The 24,127-nt window shown below is 41.1% G+C and overlaps 1 protein-coding gene across 2 annotated transcripts in view; it reads left to right on the top strand.

Annotated features, from left to right (window-relative positions):
• Positions 1-248: 248 nt before the first annotated feature.
• LOC6551625 (homeobox protein cut) overlaps positions 249-24,127 on the top strand; it is a 68,954-nt gene continuing 45,075 nt past the window's right edge. For both annotated transcript variants that reach the window (XM_015155909.2, XM_001978519.3), the window contains exon 1: positions 249-754. In XM_015155909.2, the coding sequence (XP_015011395.1) occupies positions 632-754 (123 nt within the window). In that variant the 5' untranslated portion in view covers positions 249-631. The remainder of the gene's footprint in view (positions 755-24,127) is intronic.

Below are 24,127 nucleotides of genomic sequence, written 5' to 3' on the forward strand. Positions count from 1 at the left end.
AGTGCCAAGTGTAAACAACAACAGCAACATCATAAGCAACAACAACGACAGCAAACATGTGCAAAATAAGCCACAGCCAAAAAGCAACAACAGCAACAACATAATTATAATGGCTTGAAAAAAAGATCACACACACACAACAACAACTACAACAACAACAGGCAACAACCAAAACAACAACATCATACCCTCACCATTCAACAACAACTACAACAAAATCCCCCCCACACACAACAACAAGAAGAAGCCCCTTCCAAAAATTAAAAAAAAAAAAATAAAAGAAATTCTTTTTCGGAACTAAAGTGAACAAAATAAGAAAGCATAACATAACCATAATAGAAATAATAGTAACACACAGAAATTGGCTTATTTATGAATTTTTTTGAGCACGTAACAAGAAACATAATACATAAGGTGTAAATGTGATGACTAAAAACGAAAACCAATATATAACAACTAACTAACTAACTAAGTAATATCGAAACGACAACAGAACAGAATGCCAGGCCTTATTAGCCCCAAATTGGTAGAATCCAAAAACTGAAAAACCCCAAAACAAAACAAAACAAAACAGAAAAACCGAAGCAAAAACTGACTGAGAATTATTGAATTAACCCAAGAAAGCCCACGAATGCAGCCAACATTGCCACAAGCCGCTGGGACAGCCGATATGGATCTGACGGCTGTTCAATCAATCAACGATTGGTTTTTCAAAAAGGAGCAAATTTATTTATTGGCACAGTTTTGGCAACAGGTAAGCAAAAGTTCGCAAAACGCTAGAAAAACGGTGCTTGAATTGCTACGAGTTTCGTGTTTCAAAAATAAAAATGAATATAGATCAATTGAATTGCCCAAAATGGAGATGAGATTAATGTTTTCAAAATATTCTTATCTTTTGTTCCCCTTAAACAAACAGTCCTTCGTTTATATTACGGGCCAAGTGTGTCTTATTTTTGTCAACAAAAAGATGAAATTACACCTGTTATACATTAACGTGGCTTACAATTTGATACTTGCGGCTTCTAACTTTGTATGAATGAAACGAATTCGATTCATACAGTATTACACCGAATTGTGAATTCAAAGTGAAAAGTTTAGCGCTCGTTTCGCAAGAAGCTGAAAGCCTTTTAAGCGTTAAAAACTAATACTTTAAAAACAATAAAGTGGAGAGCGAGTATTAGACTAAATTAAAAACAAAAGAACTGGCCGTATAGCGATTAGACTGAGAGCAGAAAGTCATATATTGAAATTGGCAATTATCATTGTAAATAAACAGTTGTGAATAGGGAATATTCGTTGCATTTCACTGGAAACTCCCACAACTGACAACAATAACCCTAGAGCGCCCAGCCGCCCACTTTAACCCCACACAGCCCCCATATTTTGGCCCCGCCAACTGCTTAACTTAACTTAAGTTTACTAATTGAGTTTGCGTGTCTATGGCAAATGTGTTTTTATTGTTGCTGCTCCGTTATTGTTGTCTAATTTCTTGTTGTAAATTTATTTATTTTTTTTCTGCTATTATTGATTTCTGGAAAAATTTGTTTACACACAACAAAAGCAAAAATGCAAAGTGCAACAAGCAAGTAATAAGTGAACAGTTTATTGCTTGAATAACTTTTTTTTAGCGTTGCGTTTGTTTTTTTTTTTTTGTTTCCTACTACCAGTGAACCGAAAAAGATAAAGCCAGACAAGATCGGCCAGACGGCAGAGATAATTCAGAAGGGGGGCGGTGCATAAGGGGGCGTGGAAAATCGGGAGGCGGGGGCCAGACGATGCTGAGAATTTCGCTGGCCAAATGCCAGACTCCGAACAAATAAGGCGGCAAAATAACATTAGAGGCCAAAAGGGGGAAAAGAAAATCTGCCAGACCAGACATGGAAATATCAACTGCTGTATATGTATATATTTTTGAATATTTCTATATATAAATATACTCTCTATATGGTTTGGGCAAGTTAATTAGGTTGCGTCGACAGCAACGGGCAAATTTTTTAATTGGAGTTTTTTCTTCGATTGATCGTGAAAAAGCAAGAGACGCTGCGCACCGCAAAAGACAGACATGAAAAATTCCCGGAAAATGTAGACATTTGCCGTCGGTGAATTGGCGTTTTTCACCGCACCGCTTTGCAAATATTTCTGTTCAAGATATGGCAATGCAAGCTGCAATCAATAAAACTTAAATAAGCAAAACCAAAAGCTATCCTATCGCCTTTTTCCCGGGAACCACAACAAAGACAAAAAACCAAAAAAAAACAAAAAAGTTGAGAAGCCGCAGAACTCGTTAGGATTACTTAAAGTCAGTGGTGTACGCAGGATTTTATGAATGGGGCAACGCGGATCTCAAACAGAACCGGTCTTAGTTTCATTAAATGCATTTGCTTGTTATATTTAAAAATATAATAATATATAGCCATATATGTACATAAAAAAAAAGGAGTGTTGAGATCTTTAAACGAAAACCCAAAACCCCGTCTACAAAAAAACGCCCCTGTTTTGGGTTCTCTTATCCCCTTTCCTAACGATCATTTAATGGCATTCAAAAGCTTCAAGTCTCCCAAAAGTTTCAAGACCCCTCAACCAACCAATGATCGATTGTAATCAATGAATCAATATTTGAAAGGTTCCGTCATGCCTTCGCATGCTGATCAACAAAACGAAATTAGAACTCGATCCATAAATACCATTTCTCTGCGGCAGCAAAAAGGTTATTCAACATAATTAAATTTGCCAGCCAAAAATAGAAGTTTATTAAATAAATTAAACAAGCCGCAGACAGACTACAGTCTACAGCTGTCCAAATGAGTTGAAACAATAAAAAAAAAAAAACGTTTTATAGTAGTATTTCAATTATTTATTTATTTACATTTCAAGAACAGAGCGCGCGCGAAAAAATTGACACAAATCGAATTCGAAAAAGCAACAATAAAAATGTGCTTGATTAACACAAAGTTTTGTCATTAAATATATAGAACGGTGGCACCAAAAAAAAAAAAACACAAAAAAATAATAAAACAAAAAACAAGAGCAAGACCAAAGACAGCAACAGCAACAAAAAGAAAAGTAGCCAAAGAAGAAGAAAAAGTTAAAAAGAGCAAAATTAATTTCCGTAATGCAATCTATAAACTTGACCCATTAACATCGAACAGATTTTTTGTTGCTTCTACAATTACCGAAATCCGAAAAACCAAAAACCGAAAACTAGACGAAAGTTGAGGTTTTTGTCATTGATTTGTGCTGATTCAAACTAGAAAAACAGGGAAATGGAAATGGAAACACAACAAAACCGAACTAATTGCCAAATGCATTTGCTGACTTAGAAAAAATATTAAAAAAAAAAAAGCAAAATTGAATTGAAAAGATGAGAGAAAATCGAGTTTGGGTTCCGTTTTAATCGAATTGAAACCGGTTATAGGGTAGTCTCACCACCACCACCAACCATCAGCACCATCACAGATGCAGATACGGATATAAAATACGAAATGCGGAATACCGGGGACGAGCATTGATAGTTTAAAAAGTTTAATTTTCAAAGATGGCGTCCCGGCATTTGCATATGCCGAAAATGAGCAGCCAAGGGTTGTCCCTTAAGCCCCTGGAAGCACACAGATACCTTGTGCCCATATACCATTCCATACCATACTATAGATACCATATTACCAGATACAGTATACAGATAGAGATAGAGATCAGATCGGTGAACTGAGCGGCGGCGTGTGTCGTATAATTTTTAGCGTTTTAAGTGCAATTTACTCGCTCTCCGGCAGAGAAGCCAGCTAATGAGTCACAGAAACCGAATGGGGGTGGGGGAAAAAAGGGGTTATACCAAGAATCACAGACCGAATTCAACCACCCACACAGCACAGATGCATACATATACATGTGCACACCCACACACACACACACATGGTATACGAAAATATTTCAGTCAGCTCAATCGTTCGATCGCTGGAAAGATATGTTAATATAATTAAATTAATTTGTCAGCACGGAAATTAAAACAGAAGCGGCATCGGCAGCAGCAGCAGCAGCAGCTAAAACAGAAACCGAAATGTCCATCACATCCACATCGGTATATAGTATCTATAACAAAAGGCAACGAACGAATCGAAACGATACTATACTAGACTATACTGTACTATACGAAACGAAACGAAACGAGACGAATCGAATCGAAATGAAAATCGAACAATTAAAAGCTTGTGATGGTTGGTGGGTGGAGATGTCGATCTGAACCCGGGAACCCGAGAACTCGAACTCGATCTAAACTACCACGCAACTAATAATGTGAAATAAAAAATCATTTGGAAATTATTATTAAAAATTGAGTTCATGAACTATGTGTGTCCGTCCGTCAATACATATGTACATACATACATATGCATGTGTATCTGTATCTGTATCTGTATCTGTTCTGTGCTCGATCAGTTTTTATTATGATTATTTGCTGTTTCCCTCTCTTTCCGGTTTATGGCATTAATTATGAATAGCCATTGAAGCTAATTGAAGCCGGTCGAGTGGAGTGTCCTCAAGTAACTTGGGAACGAACTAACCATCAAACGCACTTCAGATTTCCCATCCGATATGTTTAGGCCGTAATTAGCTGATTCTCAATCGAATGAAGGAAGCATCCAGCTATCCAATGACCTCAAGTAACTCAGCTTGCAGTCATCATAATCGTTGGAAATCACCATTTCACACAGCACTAAAGTGGGCTTTTAAACGTACGAGTATGTGGGCTATGTGTATTTCAGCTTGTGATTATCAAATAAATAAATACTTATTCAATCGCCCTGATACCTTGCATACTTATTGCAGGCACACCGTTATAAGTACATATTTCAAGTGTCTGGCAGTCGTTTTTCCAGCAACCTCATGTAACTTTGCCTGCTGCCATCGAATCAAACTGAAATTTCACACTCTCATATATTGAAGTGGGAAATTGGGGGGATTGGGGAATGGATCTCCAACCAAATAGCCACACGGCAAACAGCGACACTAATTGAGCATAAATATCATAAATGCTAAATGCGCTTTGCGTGGTGTGCATCAATTGTCATTGCATCATTAATTCCGCATCTAGACGAACGTACCGAACCGTCTTACAAAAGCTGGCGATGCCAAAAATGAAGAAGCGGCCGTGGCATCTGCGGAAAAGAAAAGATTCGACGGCTTTTGTGTACAACTTAATAACAACTAATTGTCTTTTTATATGCATATATGTACATACATATACACATCGGAGGGACATAGGAAAAAGTGAAAAAAAGCCAAACCAAAAACGATTGTGGAGCGGAAAAAAGGGGAAAGGATGGCAAACCTGTCTTGAAAATCTTTGCCTTTGTTTTTTTTTTTGTGTGTGCGCGCTGATGCTTCTTTCATCTTTCAGTTGTCAGTAATTTGTGCAGCTCAATATATCAGTCGATATCTTATGAGTTTTTAATTTCAGGTTTCTCATGTGTGTCTCTCCATCAATTTGATTTCCTACACGGCGAGTTTTTCTTTTTCTCGCTTGAAAAGGACAAATCGTTAAAACGAATGAAAAAAAAAAAAAAAAAAAAAAAACACACAAACCCACTGATGTTGAGGATATTGAATAAAATATCATTTTGTGCACGCCCCTTTTTCGAGAGGAAAGCGAACGAGGAACTCGCCACAGAACCAAACGAACCAACTGATGATGATGAGTTTTGTGAGCTTCTCCTCACGGGATTCCCTTGGTATTGGCAACATTTTGTGTGATCGATACGTTGAATGCAGAAAATAAGAGTCAGAAATGTATAAAAGGAAATATAGTATCTCGACTGCCGAGAATGCCGAGACTACCGAGTCCCACAGCGAAATCCCCTCGAAAAGTTCGTTTCTTGAGTAATGACCAACGCCCGAGGAGTGCACATTAAAAAGGAATCATCATTATTGGCAGGGGGGATCAAGGATTTTATTGGCGGGCTCGCTCCATTAAGGCAAAAAAAAAAGAGAGAAAGACAAAAAAAAAATAAAGGCACATCTCTTGATCTTTGCACATTTTTCCTCTTTTTTAAGTGAACCGAATTTCTGCACACAATTTTACAACGTTGTCCTCGTGGCGTTACTCACATGTTTTTACAATTTTTTATTGATGCTTTAATTAAGTTGTTGGTTTTTGCGCGCCTAACACGCCCACGCCAGACGCCCCCCGCCCACGCCCCCCTTGCCAACGCCCCTGCAATATATGCAGTTCGTCGTCTGCTTGGCTCTTTTTATTATTTTTGGCACGACATGAAAATTAGTTTAGAATTTAATTCGCTTTGACTTTTGAGTGCTTGTTACCATTTGCAATCCATTGCTCCCCTGCCCCTCCCCCTGCCCCTGCCCCTCCCACTGCCCAAAATGTGCACAAAGCAGTTTTATGTTTAATTTGATGTTATTGAAATATTTGATGTGGCAGAACTTTAGCTGTTTACCTTAGATTCCCCTGCTAGAATCTAGAATCTAGAATCAGACGTACATTTCTTTTTCATCAGAATCGACAGACGCTCGATTGAGCTTTATAGTTGCATAAATGTAGCGGCTGCTTGGCGAAATATTTATATAATTAATTATGTGAAATTTTCCCCCAAGATTCCGTATCGTTTTGTGGTTTTGCACTGCGGCATTATGATGTGCATGTGTGTGTGTGTATGTGAGTTTAATATTGCTGATTATTTTTATAGAGCATTTCCTCCAGAGGGAGCTCGACGGAATTTTCGGTTGCTTTTTATTTGCGATAAGGTACAGAGTAATTCCTAAGTAACATTTACTTGGAACTAAAGAATTCTTTTAAGTTAATCTTTTAAATTATTACTTAGTTGCCCGACTTGGTTTTCGTTGTAAAACTGAAGTATGCAGACTAAATATTTCAACTTTTCCACAACGCTAGCTTTATAGCTAACAAAAGCTGCGGGCTCCAGACTTTATAATTATAAAAATACATATATTTTTTGTATTACTATTAATCGCACAAAGTGAATTTGCCTGACTGTACTCCATTCGTTTTCATAAGGATTCAGTGTGATTTCGGTGATATCCATTCGTTTGCCCGGACATATGTACATAATCCACCAAGGAGAACTCGTTTGCAGCGCGGATCTTGTCATCGTTCGATTAATTCCATTCCCGTCGAGAACTTGGACCTTGGAAGGGTTTCATCTGCTGTTTGACCCATTCACATGGGTGGTTGCTCTTTTCCTACCGGAAGGGTTGCTATTGGGGTTGGATTGGCTTTGGTTTTTCGACCGGGCCTGGGCCAGTTTGTCAATTGTCGGGCCTGTTTCGCTATAATTTATCAGTTGGTATGCAAATGAGTTTGATTTATTCAATGAGCTGAGCACAATTCCAATTTTTAATTCGGGAGAAGCGCGGCATCAAAAAAATCAAACGAAAATAATATATTCCTCTGTTTTTTGGTTTTCTTTTTTTTTATGGACAGCTGGGATAAAATTCTCAATTTTTTTGATATTTTTTCGGTCGTTTTTTTGTTTTTTGCATTTTTCTAGCTATGCTGCTGCAGAGCATGCCACAAAATGTTGCGCCTCATTGCAAGGCATCAGACGTAAAAAAATACAGGGGCAGATAGAGGGGAGAAGAAATGAGAAAAATATATGTATATATCTGCGGCATATGCAGCATAAATATCGGGGTTGGTTGAGAGGGGGGGCAGGCAGCATCCCGATCCCGATCCCGAGTAAAATAAAAACACATTTATGCATTTTATCTCAGAGCCTGGCGAGTGAGTATGTGCCCCACTCAATCATAAAGCATTGGCAGGCGTAAATCAAATCAAGTAGCAACGGTTGCAGTTGCAGATGGAAGTGGAGTTGAAGATGCGCTGCATGTTGCACGCACACGCACACGCACACCACCAGCACAAAGACAATGATTAAGTAGGCAAAATACTCTTACTTCCCCCTCCCGCCAGTCTTCAGAGTCGTCTCGCCGCCTCGTCTCCTCTCCGATTCTTCGGATCTCCGGGTCTCCGGATCTCCAGTCTTCAGTTTTTAGTTTTCGGGCTACCCTTTGCCGGTTTTTCCCTTTATTTTTTTTTTTTTATGTTTTTAATTATTGCCGTACGGTGGCTGACAAAAGTCTGCGACCAAACAGTGACAAACAATGCGCACATGTTGGCGGCTTCCCTTTCCTATATTTAGATTTGTTTTTCCCGCTTAGTTTGCTGCCATATAACTTGATTTCCCTATTGATCACCCGATTTTTTTTTACTCTGTGTGTGTACTTTGCCATATCGTTTGCATCTTTCGCTCGAAATGCAACTTCAACGATTGATAGAGCTCAAGAACTTTGGTGGCATAACACGAACAACTCAAGAGTTCGATTTTCAGATCTCTGGTTCTCGATACGCCTACATGCATGCAAGTCGGGAAAAATTCTCAACGGCCCAACGATTTGCTTTTCACACACTAATGCCCTCTGTAGTTGAGAAGCTTCTACTTCGTCTACTCAAAACTCCGCATTCAATTCAAGACGACCCCTCATCATCCAGATAGATTTCTACTTCTGCTGACGCGGCTTTTTCAAGTTTCCTCCCATTGTGTGGATCGGATCATCATCCGTTGTTGTTGTGCCCAAATAATGCTTAAACATATGAATTACTATATAGATCAACTGCAAATGTACAGCGACAACGGGAAGACAGAGCAGCAGGACACTGGAAGAAAAGTTTACACTGTACCCTTGGGCTAACAATGTCTTTCATTGTAGCAAGTAAATGAGAGCTACATTAATCAAAATGTGTTTACTACACCATTTGACCGTGGTCATTTTGTGGTCATGCAGATGAGACTACAATTTGAGTCATATTCAAAGTACGAGTATCTCGGTATGCCAACTATGTGATAGTTTTCATCAGTGTTTCAGATGTTTCAGCAGAGACAGCTACTCGAGATATTTGTTGGTGCTCGTGTTTTACTAAATACTTTGTCTGTTTAGATATACAGACACACACAACTGGCAGCCAGCGATCAATGTGATCAATCGCGCTTCAATTTTTCTTCTTTTCAAAGAAGAAAGAGATTTGGTTTGCTGCTGCTTTTTTGTCAGCGGAAATCTTTTGTGCCACTCTATATATGCTGTGGATGTGGCCTCAAGTGGCCGCTTCTTGTTGTTGTATTATTAGCTAGTTTGGTTTTTTATATTTCGGTTTCTATTTTCCCATTTTTTCTTTTTTTTTTTTTTTTTGTTTGATGGAAATGGGGGTGTCGGTCTCCAACAAGTGGCAGTTGAACGGTTGCTAAGTAGCTCAGATAATGGCATAGCGTAATGCCCTGCACTCCCCACCAAACATGAAGAAGAAGAAAAAAAACATATAGACAAACACCCCCGCTCCGAATAATTGAGTGTCAATTATACACACACATGGGCCTCTTGAGTTTTGGTGTTACTCGATGTCAGCTGTTGAAAATATTAGAAAAAATTATGGACGTAAATATTGTGCATTTCATTGATGGTTTTCTGTTCTATTTGGCTTTGGCTTTCGGGGGCAGGGGGAAAATATATGGGGGCGTGGAAAAACAGTTTTTTAATGTGCGGCGGAAAATATCTTTATTTATTAATTTATGGATCTGCAGCAGGCCGAGACGATAATGTGTGTGGAAAAAATTCGGGGAAAAATGAAACAAGTCTACATAAGGCGTTTCTTTCGTTGCAGCTTCTCCTTTCTTTTTTTTTGTTTTTTTTTTTTGGCAAATTGATGATCTCAGTTGATTTTTGTGCATCTGCAGCAAAGCAACTCAACTCTATGGCTCTCGAAATTCTCGAAAGAACAAGGAAACACATTTTCCATACATATAGACATGCATAAAATCAAATTGCACTTGTTGGCAGCCATCGTCACTGGGGAAGAGGCTAATAAAAAATTTTCGCTGCTGCCATATCGAACGACATAAAAACTGATCGACAACGACAAATATAACTCGTTGCGGCGGTGGCTTCGTTTTGTTTTCAGCTTTCTAATACCCCTTAATACGTTGGGCATATTGTAGTTGTGGCCATTTGATTAGCACTGCAACAACGCCGCGGTAACTTCACAAGCTACGCGGTATTATCCGTGCGTTACGCCCCTTGGCTATGCAATGTGTTTGGGAACAAGTACGAGGTATTTAATAGTCGTTGAATTCCACTCTAATACTCCTTGTTGCTTTTTGTTTTTTTTGTTTTTTCGGAAGGCATGAAAAAATAATGCCCAGAGTACCAACCGATGGTTGCCTTTTCTGGGATCGAAATCGGAATCGGGACTGGGACTGGGACTATGGTGCCTGGTCTCTGGTGTTGTTGTAAATTTTAATGATCTGTCATTTCGATTTATTTTATTTTCAACCAAAAAGCCCGAAAGAGACAGAAACAGATACGGCGAATGGCCAACAGAGAGACAAAAGCGAACTGACTGACTGATCGGACGGCGATCGTAGAGCGCACGTCAGCTGCATATTAAATTAAAAGGTATTATATTGTACTAAATATATATATATCTCGTGCGAAAGAGTGAGATGGTGGTGGGCGGGGGGTTGTGCTGGGGGGGTGTATAGTGTATAGCTCTTCCTCTTTGTTGTTCATGTGACATGACGAAGTGATCAGCTCCGGTCTCGACTCGACTTCGATAAAAATATCCACACATCGATAGAATTTGAATTTGAATTTGACTTTTCTGTGTTCAGTTCAGTTCAGTTGAGTTTCGGTTTCAGTTTTTTGTTGTTGTTTTTTTCAGGGCCCCTCCCCCAGCACCCAACGTCTTCCCTTCCCCCAATTTGGCATAGTTTTCGTGGCCCATTGTTGGGGGCACTAATTCTTGCCGCCGTATATTTGATTCGATGGGAACTAGAGCGCATTGTACGCTTTGTTCTGGTGGCTCTTCTAGTTCACATGTCGCTGCGTTATAATTTTTTCCTTTTTGTTTTTTCTTTTTTTTTTGTATTTTGTTGGTATATTTTTCTTTTAATTTATTTGTTTTTTGATTTCACAATATTTCGATCGGGCCAGGCAAATAAATTTTAAACCAGAATATACGAATAATACTTTTTACTGGGCTTTCAGAAAAAGCGAAAAAAACGCTGAAAATTTATTGAAAATCCAAGAGGCAGACAAAGAAACAGAAGGCACAACAAAGGAAAGCAAAGTTTGTCATAAAATTTTATAACTTTTCCCGCCGTGCTACATCTGTAGATATAGTATATCTATATGCCATAAGTCTAGGATATCAGTTGTGACAATTTATGGTGATTGCCAATACTTTTGCGTGTGTGGGCGATGGACCATTGTTATGTTTCGGGGATTAGTTTGCCACTGTTAATTTGTTAAAATTTATTTCAAATGGCTCTCGGTTTTCTTGTGGTGTTTTCTTTCCCCGATTTTAATGCGGATGGGGCGGGGTGAGGGGGCTTGCTTTATGGTGTGTCCATGATAGTTGCTCATTTGGCTGGCTCATTTGGTATCGGGGCATCATAAATATTTAAGAGGTCATAAAAGCGGGGCGCGACCATGCCCTCTCCCTCATAATTGGCAAGCACTGATAAGCACTCATACATACACGTTTGGTGTATTCCCTTTAATTATGATATAATGTTTGGGCCAAAGTTTTCCCTCCACATAATTGCCAAACATTTTTGGCATTCGTCGGGGGGTTTCGAGGGTTTTCTGGTAAATTTCTATTGAATACTCTTGTGCTGTGTGCGTGTGTGTGTGTGGGTGCGTGCGTGTTTGTTGTAGATTTTTTGTAGTTCGAGTAAACCGTTTATGAAGTCATAATTTCTGTCATATCATGCTCTTGGCCCAGATCGGTGGCTTATGATAAGCCCTGCTTCAATAAAACTAACGAAAACAACAAGGGTCAACTGATGAATCTTAAGTGGCCTGTGCCGAAGGGTCTCGAGTGTTTAATTTGATTTCGGGCGAATCAATGTCGGCGGCACTGTTTGCTTAGGTTGACTTATTGGTACTAGTGTGGCCAAAGATCCGTCCCAACCCGCTACTTTAAAGCTAGTGTGGCCAGCCTCCAGTGTCATTAACCCACACACACTCACGAGCATTGGTTTTTAGAGAGCATTAACTGCTTTGGCTTGTGTTGCGGAGCCAGCCAAAAACTATGCCAAAAACTTTCAAGGACACATGCAATGCACGCAGCAGCAACAACAAAAAGCAATTGGGTGGTGGGTGTTGGGTGGTGGTATCATGCGTTTGCCGCATTTTCCGAGACGCGCACATGCAGCCATACCACCCATCTCACTCCCGCTCACAAACTCTCTGTCTGTCTGTCCCCCTCTCTGTCGCCACCGCAAAACGTGCGTAATTAAAAGTGAGAGAGTGTGCGTGAGTGTTTACAGTTAAAATGTAGCATTCACTAAAGTCTTTAAAGTCGAACCTTTTTGAGCTCAATTTACTCAAACTCCCGTTACAAGTCTGTCAAGTTATTAGAGTGACCGCGTATATGAATTTTCAAATTAAAGTGAACAGCTTTGTTCAAGAATAAGCCCAAGCAAACATTTAATGAGCCTTAAAGCACACTAAACGCTTGCCATATCTGAAATTATGAAGTAGGCTAAAACCAGCTGTGACTATCTCTTTCTCTTGGCTTAAACTGTTGCTCGCTTTAAAGTTTAGACATAGGCTCAACAGCTCTTGCACACACACACACATAGCCCGGCATATTGAAGCTCAAGGACGTGGTCTAAGTTTAAGACAGCACAAAAATAAAAAAAAAAACACTCACAAACAAACAACAACACTAATACAAAGCCAAAAGTGCCTTGTCTTTCTCTGGCTCTGAAGCCCCATCCTCCATAAACACACACACATACTTAGCACTCCACTCCCTATTTTCTACCCCCTTTTTAGACCACGTCTTCGTCCTTTTGCTCGGCTCTTTTTTGATACTAATTTTGCTACTTTGCCTGCCAGCTGGGGAAAGAGAAGGGGCTAACGTGGAGTGAAAGAGAGAGCGGGCTAGCGTTTAATTTACTTGAGGGCGCCTTACACCAGGCAAGGTTCTCGTGCTTTTTTCGGAGGGAGGGACTCGGCGGTTGTAGTTGTAGGACTCCCCGGTTTTTCCTTTAAATTTAATTTCTTTTGCTAGTTTTTTGCCGGGCCAGCTGACGACGTCGTTGTCGGCTTGCTTAGAATTTTCGTTATTGTTTTGTTGTCTGAGGTTAGTTTTCACTGCCGACGTCGTCGTCGTCGTCATCATCATCATCATCACCATCATCATCATCATCATCATCGTTGCCTCTTGGCACATTTTCCGTCTTTTCCCGTCTGCCATGCTGGCACTGTATGTGTGTGCCAGCGAATGTTTGTGCCTTTTACTGTTGGCTTTAATTAGAACATTTCACTCTTTTTTGGGGTGGCAACAGTTGGGCGGCTTTAAGCCAAAAACTCCGCTCAAGGCCCCATTTAAATCGCATGGAAATTGTGCAACAACATGAAAGTATCAAACACTTTCCCCGACAAATCACTAATATATAAAGAATTAAATTTATCTGCATACCTGTTGTGAAAAATGTAACACTATTTTAAGTACCTATTTCAAAGATACATTTCAAACTTGTTTTAATGCCTTGTTTTTGTGCTCTTCTCTTTCAGGTATGTGTACACTGAAGTTACCACTAAAAAAGCTTTGTGTTAAGTCAAATATTGTAAGTACATACGTATGTGCAAATATTTTGTGCAACGGAGGCAGGAAGTGAATCAGTGATAAAAAAGTTAAATGTTGGTAAATACAAAGAATTAAATTTTTGACAAGGAAATTTTTATAAGAAATGTCAAGAAACGGAAGTTGACTAATAGATTAAATAATTAATGTGTTTGCAATCGTAGTTATTTTTGATTTAGTAAATTAGCTTGCCCAATAATAGCCGCAAGTTACTGTTTTCGCTGTTGCACTTATCGCACATCTGTTGGACATTCCCATCCATAACCGTATCCATCTCCATATCGCATATCCCATATTCCCCTCCTTGATCCCGAGCGCATCTCATTGAATTCGTCGCACATCCCGCACACAGCCACCATACCACGGGTATATATGATATATGGGCAGATCGGTGGAGCACACCTTTTTACAGCTAGAGGGAGACTCCGAAAATGAGGTCTGTAATTCCTTGAGGAAGCCAAAAATAGACAGCCCAAGCGCAGCCTTTAATTGGGAGGAAGTCATTGAATCACATATTTCATTGTTGGAGAAACATAAGTCCGCATTTTGATTTATATGCACGCCCGCGCATTTAATGCTCATCTCACATATACTCTCATATATATATATACTTTTTTTACTGTACTCTTGCAAGTTAATGTTCGATCGCCACGACTTCATCTGAATAGAGGTTCAGTTGTGTTCTTATGCAAATCCCAACTCGAACCAAACCGTACTGAACTGGAGAAATCAAATTAAAGGCGGGCGAAACGCATCATTGTCAGTTGCACTCACGCTCCCTTATGGCATTCAATTTTAATTTGAATTTCCGTTGAGCATAAAAAGTCGAGGGCTGGGGAACTCGGGATCTCTGAATCTCGGAATCCCGGGATCTCTGGGAGCTGAACGATTCGTGTTCGAAATAAGGAGAGGGTCTGCCGCCTAATAAATCTATAAAGTGGCAAACGCAAGTACACGCATTATTACTTTGATTTTTTATGATGAACACAGGAAGCAGCCTACACACACACACACACATGGATCTGAAGTAGAACAATAAAATGTTGGCCCCGCTTCTGTTTCGACTTTTGTTTCACTGCTGATTGCCTTTGATTTTCGGGCTATTTATGCTCTGAGCTCGGCTCAGTTCAGCTCAGCTCAGCTCAGCTTTGATTCTGCTTTTGCTTCAGCTTTGCTTTCAATTTATTTTTGGAGCGACTTCCGTTTGTTCTACATTGACATGCCAAAGTCGGACCCGCTCAGTTACTACTGGTAGTCCGTAGTCGGTCCATCCATCCAGTCGTCAAATCGAATTCAATTAAGTGTCTTTCCGCCGCCAACGTCCGGCGGTGGATCTCATATCTCAGATACGGACTCAGCCGGTAGTCGAACTGATTTACCAGTTAAACGCAACACTTTTTCTGCTCGCTGCCCGGGCAATTGATCATACTAATGATTATTATCTGCCCGCCGGACGAGACAATCCCAATCCCATTCCCCATCCCCCATTCCCCATTCCCCATATCTCAATCAAACAAAAAAGAAAATATATATACAATACACGAGAGGAAGAAAAAACAACCAAAAGCGAGTCCAAACCAAACCAAACCAAACTGAGTCTGATAATTGAAGTCAACTTAGCCGAGCTTAGGCTCATTGTAAGATTGTTTAACTACCGGATGTTTTAAGCTGCGCGATCGCCATAAATGTGGCTTCGCTTCTGTGGCTCACTTTTATTTCTGTGGGCTGGCATGTCTGAATTTCTTTGATTTTTTATACATTTTCGGGTTTCCAATCAAAGTTTCAATCGTGCAAGGTTCGTCATTGTTGCCCGGGCAGAAGTCATATTACTTGGCTTGATTTCGCCAAGGGGTAGACATGTAGGTGGATTTGGTTTTAACCGAATTAGCTTTAAGGTGATCCGATCAATGATCAGTTGATCATTAGCATTTTGCATGTGGGTGTATATTTGATTTTCATATAATTATACATTTTAATAAAGCAATTTGTGTATAGCTTTCTTGTTATACTGTGTGTTTGCATGTTGGTACTTAATTAACCGACATATACATACGTTTGCTAATTTTGCTCCAAGTGTTCCTGTAATTAGAAGCCAAGATGTAGTACTTGTTACTAGTTTAATGGATGGCGACATTGCCAAATTACTCAACAAATCCGTTGCAGTCGGAAACTTTCCACTGCCCACAACCCTTGAAATCTCGAAAGATTTTCAGTTATTATTGATGGACCAAAGCGCGGACTTAAGCCTATAGTAAGTCCCAGCTTCATACAGCCACTCAAGTAAGCGAGTTACGTGAGGTTACTTCATAGGGGGAGGCCAGGAGGGGGGGCCAGGATGTGGGGAAGTGAAGATAGGGAGCATAAAAATCATCAAATAGCGCTGGCAGAGGGCAATTTATTGCCATGTACACGGCCAAAGCTATTCAGAAAAGTGCTCCAGCCATTCTAGATTGTATATAGCATGCACACAAATATCTATAGCCATATATATGTGCATTGCTATGTATGGATTGCTGGCCATGTATATACATATATATAGAAAATGGCAAAAATCCTGCGCGCGCTCGAAAAGAAATAAATTCCCTTATTTTCTTTCTTTTTTTTATTTCTTATATGCCGCGATTGCTTTTTCTTCTTCTCCAACTTCGTTTTTCTTCCATTTTTCCTCATTTTTTTTATATATATATATTTTTCCTCCCGATTTTCATTTCTGCTAACGCGCGCAATCAAGAACAGGAGCCGCACACACACACATAGAATGAGAAAGAGAGCGAGTCGAACTCCTAGGACCTCCCAAAGACCCCAAAGCCCCTACCCAATTTCCTCCCATTTTTCCTGTCTTTTCTTTCGCTTCGAGCTTCTCTTTATTTTATTTTATTTCATTTCATTTCGTTTTTTTTTCGTTTTTGCTGCCCTGCTCCTCCGGCTCTCGTTGCTCTTCTTTTTCCACATATCGGGAAATATCCTTGAATCGGAATGTACAGCTCCTCCTCCAGTCAACCCCCAATATCCAGCATATCCAGCATATCCACATCCACCCCCCGAAAGCTGGCAATCATCCCTACCGAACAAAAATCTATACACGTCAGAAAGAAAGAAAGAAAACGAAACCCGAAAGTGAAGATGAAATGAAATAAAGCAGCAGCCGAAAAGAGGAGGTGGTTGAGGGTGGTAGGGTGGTGTGCTGGGTGGTTTTGCTGTTGGAGGTGGATATAAAAAAAAGATGTAGGGAGCGCATAAAAATTGGCAGCAGTTTGGGGCAGACAGCATCGCAGACAAGTAAACTTTTTATGCCACCATCACCACCACCACCACCTCAACACACACACACACACAGTCAGTCAGTCCCTCCGCACACAGACGCAGGCACACTAATACACAGATAGGGAAAGAGACAGCAGCGAACTGTGGGGCTAAAGCTGAAGCCATCGTCTCGGCCAAAACGACAAATGTGAAAGGACATTGTCGTCGTCGTCGTCGTCGTCGTCGTCATCATCATCGTTTGTGTAGTCCTCGGCAGGACCCAGTGCTTCCTCTTCTCTTCCTTTTCACTACCCCTCCCCCCATGGTCCTCCTACTTCTTCTTTCTCCACAACTCGTTATTACGACGAGTACGAAGGACGACGCCTGCACTGGGTATCCTCCTCACTCTTCTCCGGCTGTCCATGTCCGTTCCGTTCAGTTCTGAGTGCGTCGACACTGACTCCCCCCCCACTGAAGACCCTACCCATAGAGAAGCCCCCTATAAAACTCCCATCCTTTTGGTCCTTCAACACACCCATCTCTCGCCTCGCAATCGGAATCCCTCCTCCTTTCTTCTAAAGACCTTGCGGGTATGCCACTGCAGTCTGTGGATGGGTCTCTCAGTACAACGCCTTCTTTTTGTATTGGCAGACTTCGTTTATGGCCATGGGGATAAAAGAGGGATTTGTCTTTCGCATGTGCTTGTTTGTGTGGGTAAGGGAACTCTTGGGTAATCGGAAACCAATCGGAATCGGTAATCGGAAATCTTAGGAGGAAGCGAAAATCTCTTGGAAACTGAACTGAGGCTAAGTGCAAGTCGTGAAAATGCATCAAACGAGACCACGTTAAAGCCAACAATATGCTAGCATTTGCCGCTTTGGCCACTTCTTTTGAAAATTATTTGGGAGGATTAGCTTAAGGACGATGGCAAGTGATGCTATTAGTTAGACTCATATGTGAATGAAATTGCATTTTATCGAACTAAGAAAAAGTCCAGTGTATTTGCGCCAACTCCACACACGAATGTCCGCTAGCAACAACAAACACGAAATCGACACCCAACTGACAACAACAAGTGGTGAGCACATATGTACTTACATGTATGTATGCACGTTTGTATGTATGTATGGCCAACTATAAAGGACAAGCGAAGCGAGTCCATTCTCATTTTTTACTTGTCCCCTGAAATGTGTGTGTTTTTGTGAGCTGGGAGGGATCTATATACGAGGCCAGCCCCTTAAAGTACCCACCCGCCCCCTTCCCCTGCCCCTGCCCTGCCCCTACTTGCCACTTTCGTACGTTTCGTTTCGAATCGTTTTACTCGGTATTTATCGACCAATGATATTGGAAATATGTCAGAGATGCGCACAAGGAGCCGGCATTTGCTGCGCTTGGACCTCACGATTTTTCTGTGAACTCCAGTGGAGCTCCATTTGTCTGGGGAATGGGCGTGATAACTGCAGCTGGGTGTAGGTACTTTCGAATATCCCTTGTCAATGCAGATACACATATATTTCACAACCTAACCCAACCCACAGAGCTGCATTAGTGAGGCTGCACTTTGTTGTAAGTGTGGATGCACATTGGCATTTTTATCCCTCCATCCACACACATTCATCCCTTTGACAGGCCACAGTCGTTAGGAGTTTTTATTTCCATTGTGTGCCATTTTGATTGGAAAATCGTACGCAATTGGAAATTTTTGCCATTGGCCGAGAGTTCAATACACACTAATACACTGACACGCACACACACACGTGAGCGAGGCAGCGCTGCCTCTGCCGACGTCACTGCCTGGGGTTGGATATTATGGAAAATCAATCAGTGAAAAACAGAAATAAACAAAAAATCTACGAGAGAGCGGAGAAGAGAAAATTTAACGAAGAGAGTGCTCTCTCTCTCTCGCAATTGCAACCAAGAAACTGCAATTACTTACGTCGCTTTTATTTTTTAGTTTGATTTTTTCTGCAGACTGTGAGTAAGAGAGAACACTCAAAATAAGGCTCAATACGCAGCGAATCATTGAGTGAAACTGCCACGGCGAGAGAGAGAGAGAGAGACGGGGCGAAGGCGTCCGCTCGCACGAGTGAGGCAGAAGGAGATAAGCAGAGTGAAAGAGAGAGGGTGAGAGGGACAGAGAGAGAGCGCGAGCAGTTGCAGCTGATAAGACACACACACACACACCAGCACTCGGTTCAATGTGTGTTCGATAACCCAGAGCAAATGAATGAAAGAGCAGAAGCGAGGCGTTCGGTCGTGGCAGCGGGCGGTGGGGGGTGTGGTGTGTGGTGTGTGGGGTGTGGGGTGGAGGGTGTTAGCCTGCAGTTGAGTCCGTTTTTCGAGAGGGGTCTCTCTCGCTTTCTCACTCTCTCCCTCGCCCTCTCCCGCTCTGGCACTCTCTCTCTCGCTCTTTCACGTGTGTGCGAGTGTGCGGACATCGACTGCGTCGCCGTCATCATGAACATCATATATAGATAGATTTTTAACAAACCTGATTGGACGTTATTGACTGGCGCACACACACACAAGCACACGGCCGATGATTCGTTCGCTTTGCCTGACTGGTTTCAAAATCCACACATGCCTGTGTCTGTGTCTGTGTGTTTGTATCAGCTATCGACAGGCGAACCGAAAACCGAAAACCGAAAAAGGTGGAGGGGCCAATGGACGAGCGGTTCGAACCACATACGATACATATCCACACATGTGTACATACAAACATACATATATTGTCCCGATTTCGCACCGAATCCCATTCCGTACGATTGCACCAAGATCTCTTACGTGCCTTCCCTCTGATTCACGATCGATAACTGGTTCATTCGCAACTTGGACGCGATAAGCATTTCCCCCCGTGATTCATTAATTTGGCACTTTTTTTTGTATTTACTATGTGCGTTCATAGCTCACAGCTTATAGGTTTTTGGAGCACAGGCGGTTCTATCTTAACTTTGACTAATGGAATTTGGTTGTTTTGTCGAAATGGGCAAATTCAAAATTGTTGTACAGAATTTCGTTTAATAATTTACAGCTTAGTTAATATCAAAAATCGTACAAGTGATTAGTTCCTTTGTTTCTGAGTAAGTTAAGAATTTTTCGGTGAGTAGTATAGTGACTAATAAAATGTACTTCCTATTTTTTAGATTTTTAAAAAGATTTAATTGGATAAAATATCAAAGATAAGTCCATACATAGTATTATATTGGCTTTGGCAAAATGCAAAATAAATCATTTATAAAATTATTATTTTGGCTATGGTAAAGTGTAAAGTTTCCAACCTAATCAGAAGTCCAGTTCCCTGGGTTATAATCCTCCCAATCGCCACCCAATTGGCGCAGCTCCTTGCATTGTTCAAATTCAACACTGAACAGCCCAAGTAAGAACCTGCCAAAGTTTCGTTTTGTTAGCTCGAGCGGAAATCAAGTTACTTAGGGTCAACTGCTGTGGAAATACATCAGCTACCGCTGCCCCCCTATATACTCCGTGGTATAACGTATATGTGTGCTTGTGCCTCTGCCTCTGCCTGTGCGGTGAAAACCAATCACAAGTGGGGCCCGAAAGGCGTTGCCGATATGTATTGAAAGCAATCCATATATATACGGTGGGTATCTCTCTCTGTGTGTGTGTGTGTGTGTTTATGTGCGAAAGGTTAACAGCTTTTCGTTGTCGCTGACTGCGCTGCCAACAGCGCTGCCCTTTTTTCCGTTCCTTCTTTCGCTCCCTACACACACACACACACACGCACACAAATCCACTCGTGCGTTTCTGGATTCGTCCAATCGAATTCAATTGACGCACAAATTTTTATGTGGGGGAAAAAAAGGAAAGCGAGGGAGAAAACCAAAAGCAAAAAAAAAAAAAGGAGAGGAGCGGAAAATGTTGTGCTCCTTCTCAGTCATCCAGTCATCCAGACACCCAGTCACCCTCCCCTAGATGCCAATACACACGACATCCATATCCATCCAATCACCCAACAACCAACCCCCCTCGACAGAGTACTACACCCACTTTTTCCTCCCATAAACCGAACCGAACCGAACCGAAACTGAAACCAATCCAATTTGGTATTGCCCGTATGGGTTCCTTTTTTTTCGAGCACCCCCTTCCTTGCTTTTGGCAAAGGACCTCCTCTCTTGCTCAGCACTTGCTGTCCCTCTCTATCTTGGCACCCGAACTCGAAAACCGAAGCTTTAGCGCTATAAAAAAATAATAATAATACAACAAGAACGTAAAAATGAGTGGAAAAAAAGCAACACACAAAAAACCAATGAACGGGGGGTCAGGGGAATCTTACTACCAGACAGCCATAAAACACAAGGAGCAAGCAGCAATGGGTGGCGGGGTGAAGAAAATTAAAAAAAAGAAAAACAAGAAGGAAAAATTTACAAGGCGGCACTTTCACTCGACTCAATGCCGAACATCGTTGAAGCCTTAAAGCTGCTACCCAAGGAATATTGTCAACCAGGGCCCACCCAAAAAAAAAGTGGAGAGAGTACAAGGGAGACTGGGAGAAAGAGAGCGCGAGCGAGCGAGCGAGCGAGCAAACGAGTGAAATTTCTATTTTAGGGTGGTTAGGTTAAAAAAAAAAGTAAAAATCCAAAAAGTAACCGAGAAAAAGGAGCGAAATACATACGAACATCGATTTCGATTGGGAAGCCATCAACAGCTAAGGCCCTGAAATGGGAGGCTGCCCCACCCACCGCCCAGACTTTTCCGCCCAGCACCGCCCCTCCCCTCCCCTCCCCTCCCCTGGGCAACGCTTTTTCGAGAGGAGCTTCGTACGCTTCGTACGTTTTTCGGTTCGGGTTCGTTTCCCTGTCGATGGCGATGTCGCTCTCTCTCAGCGCCCTTTAAGCTTCGGTTCCTTTTTTTTTTCTTTATTATTATTTTTTTTTTCCAACCCCCTATGCAACCCCTACCTATCAGGGGGATTCTTTTTTTCGTGCGTTTTGGGGCATTGAATTGGGGTGGGGATTGGCTTTTCGGGGGTTTGGGTTGACAAGTTCCCAAGTTTCAAAGGCGCCCAACCAGCGTTGAGGGGGTTTTAACGTCAATATATATAATATACATGTGTAGGGAGCCAAAGGAAAAAAAAAAAAACAGAAAAAAAAGAAAACGACCGAAGGGGGATAACGAGAAAAAGAGAAGAAGCAGAAATGTAATCAAGTGCACACACACACAGATACAGGATGGCATGTATGGGTGTTGGTGGGTAGCCTTGTTGTTGTTGTTGTTGAGTGGCGAGTGAAAAAAGTAGTAGCATGCTTTTAGGTGCTAAGAAGCGTACTCAACGAGCGGCAAGGAAGAAAAGCAGGTGTAAAGCAGGAGGTTGTCGTGTGCGTGTGCGTGTGTGTTATTTATGTCATTATTGAATATGCGTTCGAGGCGCAGCCAACCCAAATCCAGCCCTCTTAGACATGTGTATAGAATATATCTTATGAGTACAGCATCGCATCGGCTTATGTACTCAGGACATATACACACACACACACACACACGCATACGTATCCTTATGGCATGCGTTTTTATGCTTATTCGATTTTATTCGAGTGCTGGCAACTACAGAAACATCTACACAGCTACATACATACGTATAGGTATACACACACATACAATATATATAGTCGTACGTGCACACAGCGACAGAGACAGATACAAATACAGATACAGATACAGATGGAGCATCAGGATTTGCTGGATACTGAGGCTTCCTTCCACCTCCATTTTCCACCTCCTCCCCATTTCCCTTCGCATTTCCACTGCCATTCGAGCTTCAGCTGGCTCCGATTTCTTTTCACTTGGCAGATTTTTCTTCTTTTGCTTTCCCATTTCTCGTTTCCTTCATTTCTTTTCGTTTCGATATTTTTCTTTTTTTTTTGCCACTTGTGCTCCGCCCCGTTTTATTGTAGGGATTTTGCTTGATACATATATAGATATATAGATGGGCAACGTACATATATCACATCGCTCGTTTATATATTCGCCGATTGTGTGCACAGATAGAAGCGATATATACCATTTTCCCCCTGCCCGTATTTCATTGCATGTCATTTTGGTTTGCTATTTCATTTATTTTTTATCGTTTCAATAGTTGACATATTATATACTTTTTAATATATACAGCTTCACAAAAGCCTGTACAATACGTTTAATATAAGAATACCAAAATCGTACGAAAGGCAGTATATGGATTATTTTTTAAGATCAGTTTCGGTCTAGCGATGTTATGTACAATATCAAAAACCTCCAGACGTCAAAGGCAAATACTCCCAAGTAGCTCAAGGTTTCCAGTTTTTCACACTTAACTAACCAACTGACGCCATCGCCTAATCAGAGTGCCACATAGTCACATCGCCTAATATACATACATATATCTGCACGTATATCTGGCCGATTTCTTACAAATCACTATATGATGGCCGTATAGCCCTACCATAAATCTTTCAACATGTTTAGCCAACAACTAAACAATTTATGACGATTGTCCCCGCCATGCGGGCGAATCTTTCTGTAAGTATGTGTCTATGAGTGTGTGTGTGACTGACTATATGGCCCACCGATTAACTGATATCTCGACTATATCTATGGCTATATTTCGAGCTCGTCAGAGGCAGATATGACTGCCACTTTTTGACTTCTTATCTTGCTGGCACCCTCGTCTCGCTTTTTTTTGTTGTAATTTGTTTTTATTTATACGCGTATTTGTTTGTCCACTAAGCAGGCGAGGATATATACCATTTATACTATATATGTGCTTTATATAGGCGTATACATCAGGGGCAGATAAGGCGCAGATCTTATCTCTATATGGGGCGGTACAGTATCACTCTGTATCCGTACCTTTGGCCAATAGACGAAGCTCTAGTTGATGACTGACTTGATTACGTCTCCATATAAATATGGCAGCTATTTGTCTAGATATCTTAAGCACATATTCGACTTTAACTTTATCTGGGGCCACATATGTATGTATATCTCTGACTCTCTGTATCTTTAGCAATACTTAAACATTGCTACACGAAATGTATGGCCTTTATAACACCTGATCTCCTGCTCCTCGGCTCGGCCACAAATAAAATTGATAAAAAAAACGGCAACAGGAATTTCATTTTATAATTATGATGATGATGATGTATTTGTTTAGAAATTGTTGCTCTTTTTTAGCTTTATCCAACTAATGCCACACAAACACACACACAAAGGCAGCTTCAG

Source organism: Drosophila erecta, unplaced genomic scaffold, assembly GCF_003286155.1.
Source record: "Drosophila erecta strain 14021-0224.00,06,07 unplaced genomic scaffold, DereRS2 tig00000126-arrow-pilon, whole genome shotgun sequence".
NCBI lineage: Eukaryota > Metazoa > Arthropoda > Insecta > Diptera > Drosophilidae > Drosophila > Drosophila erecta.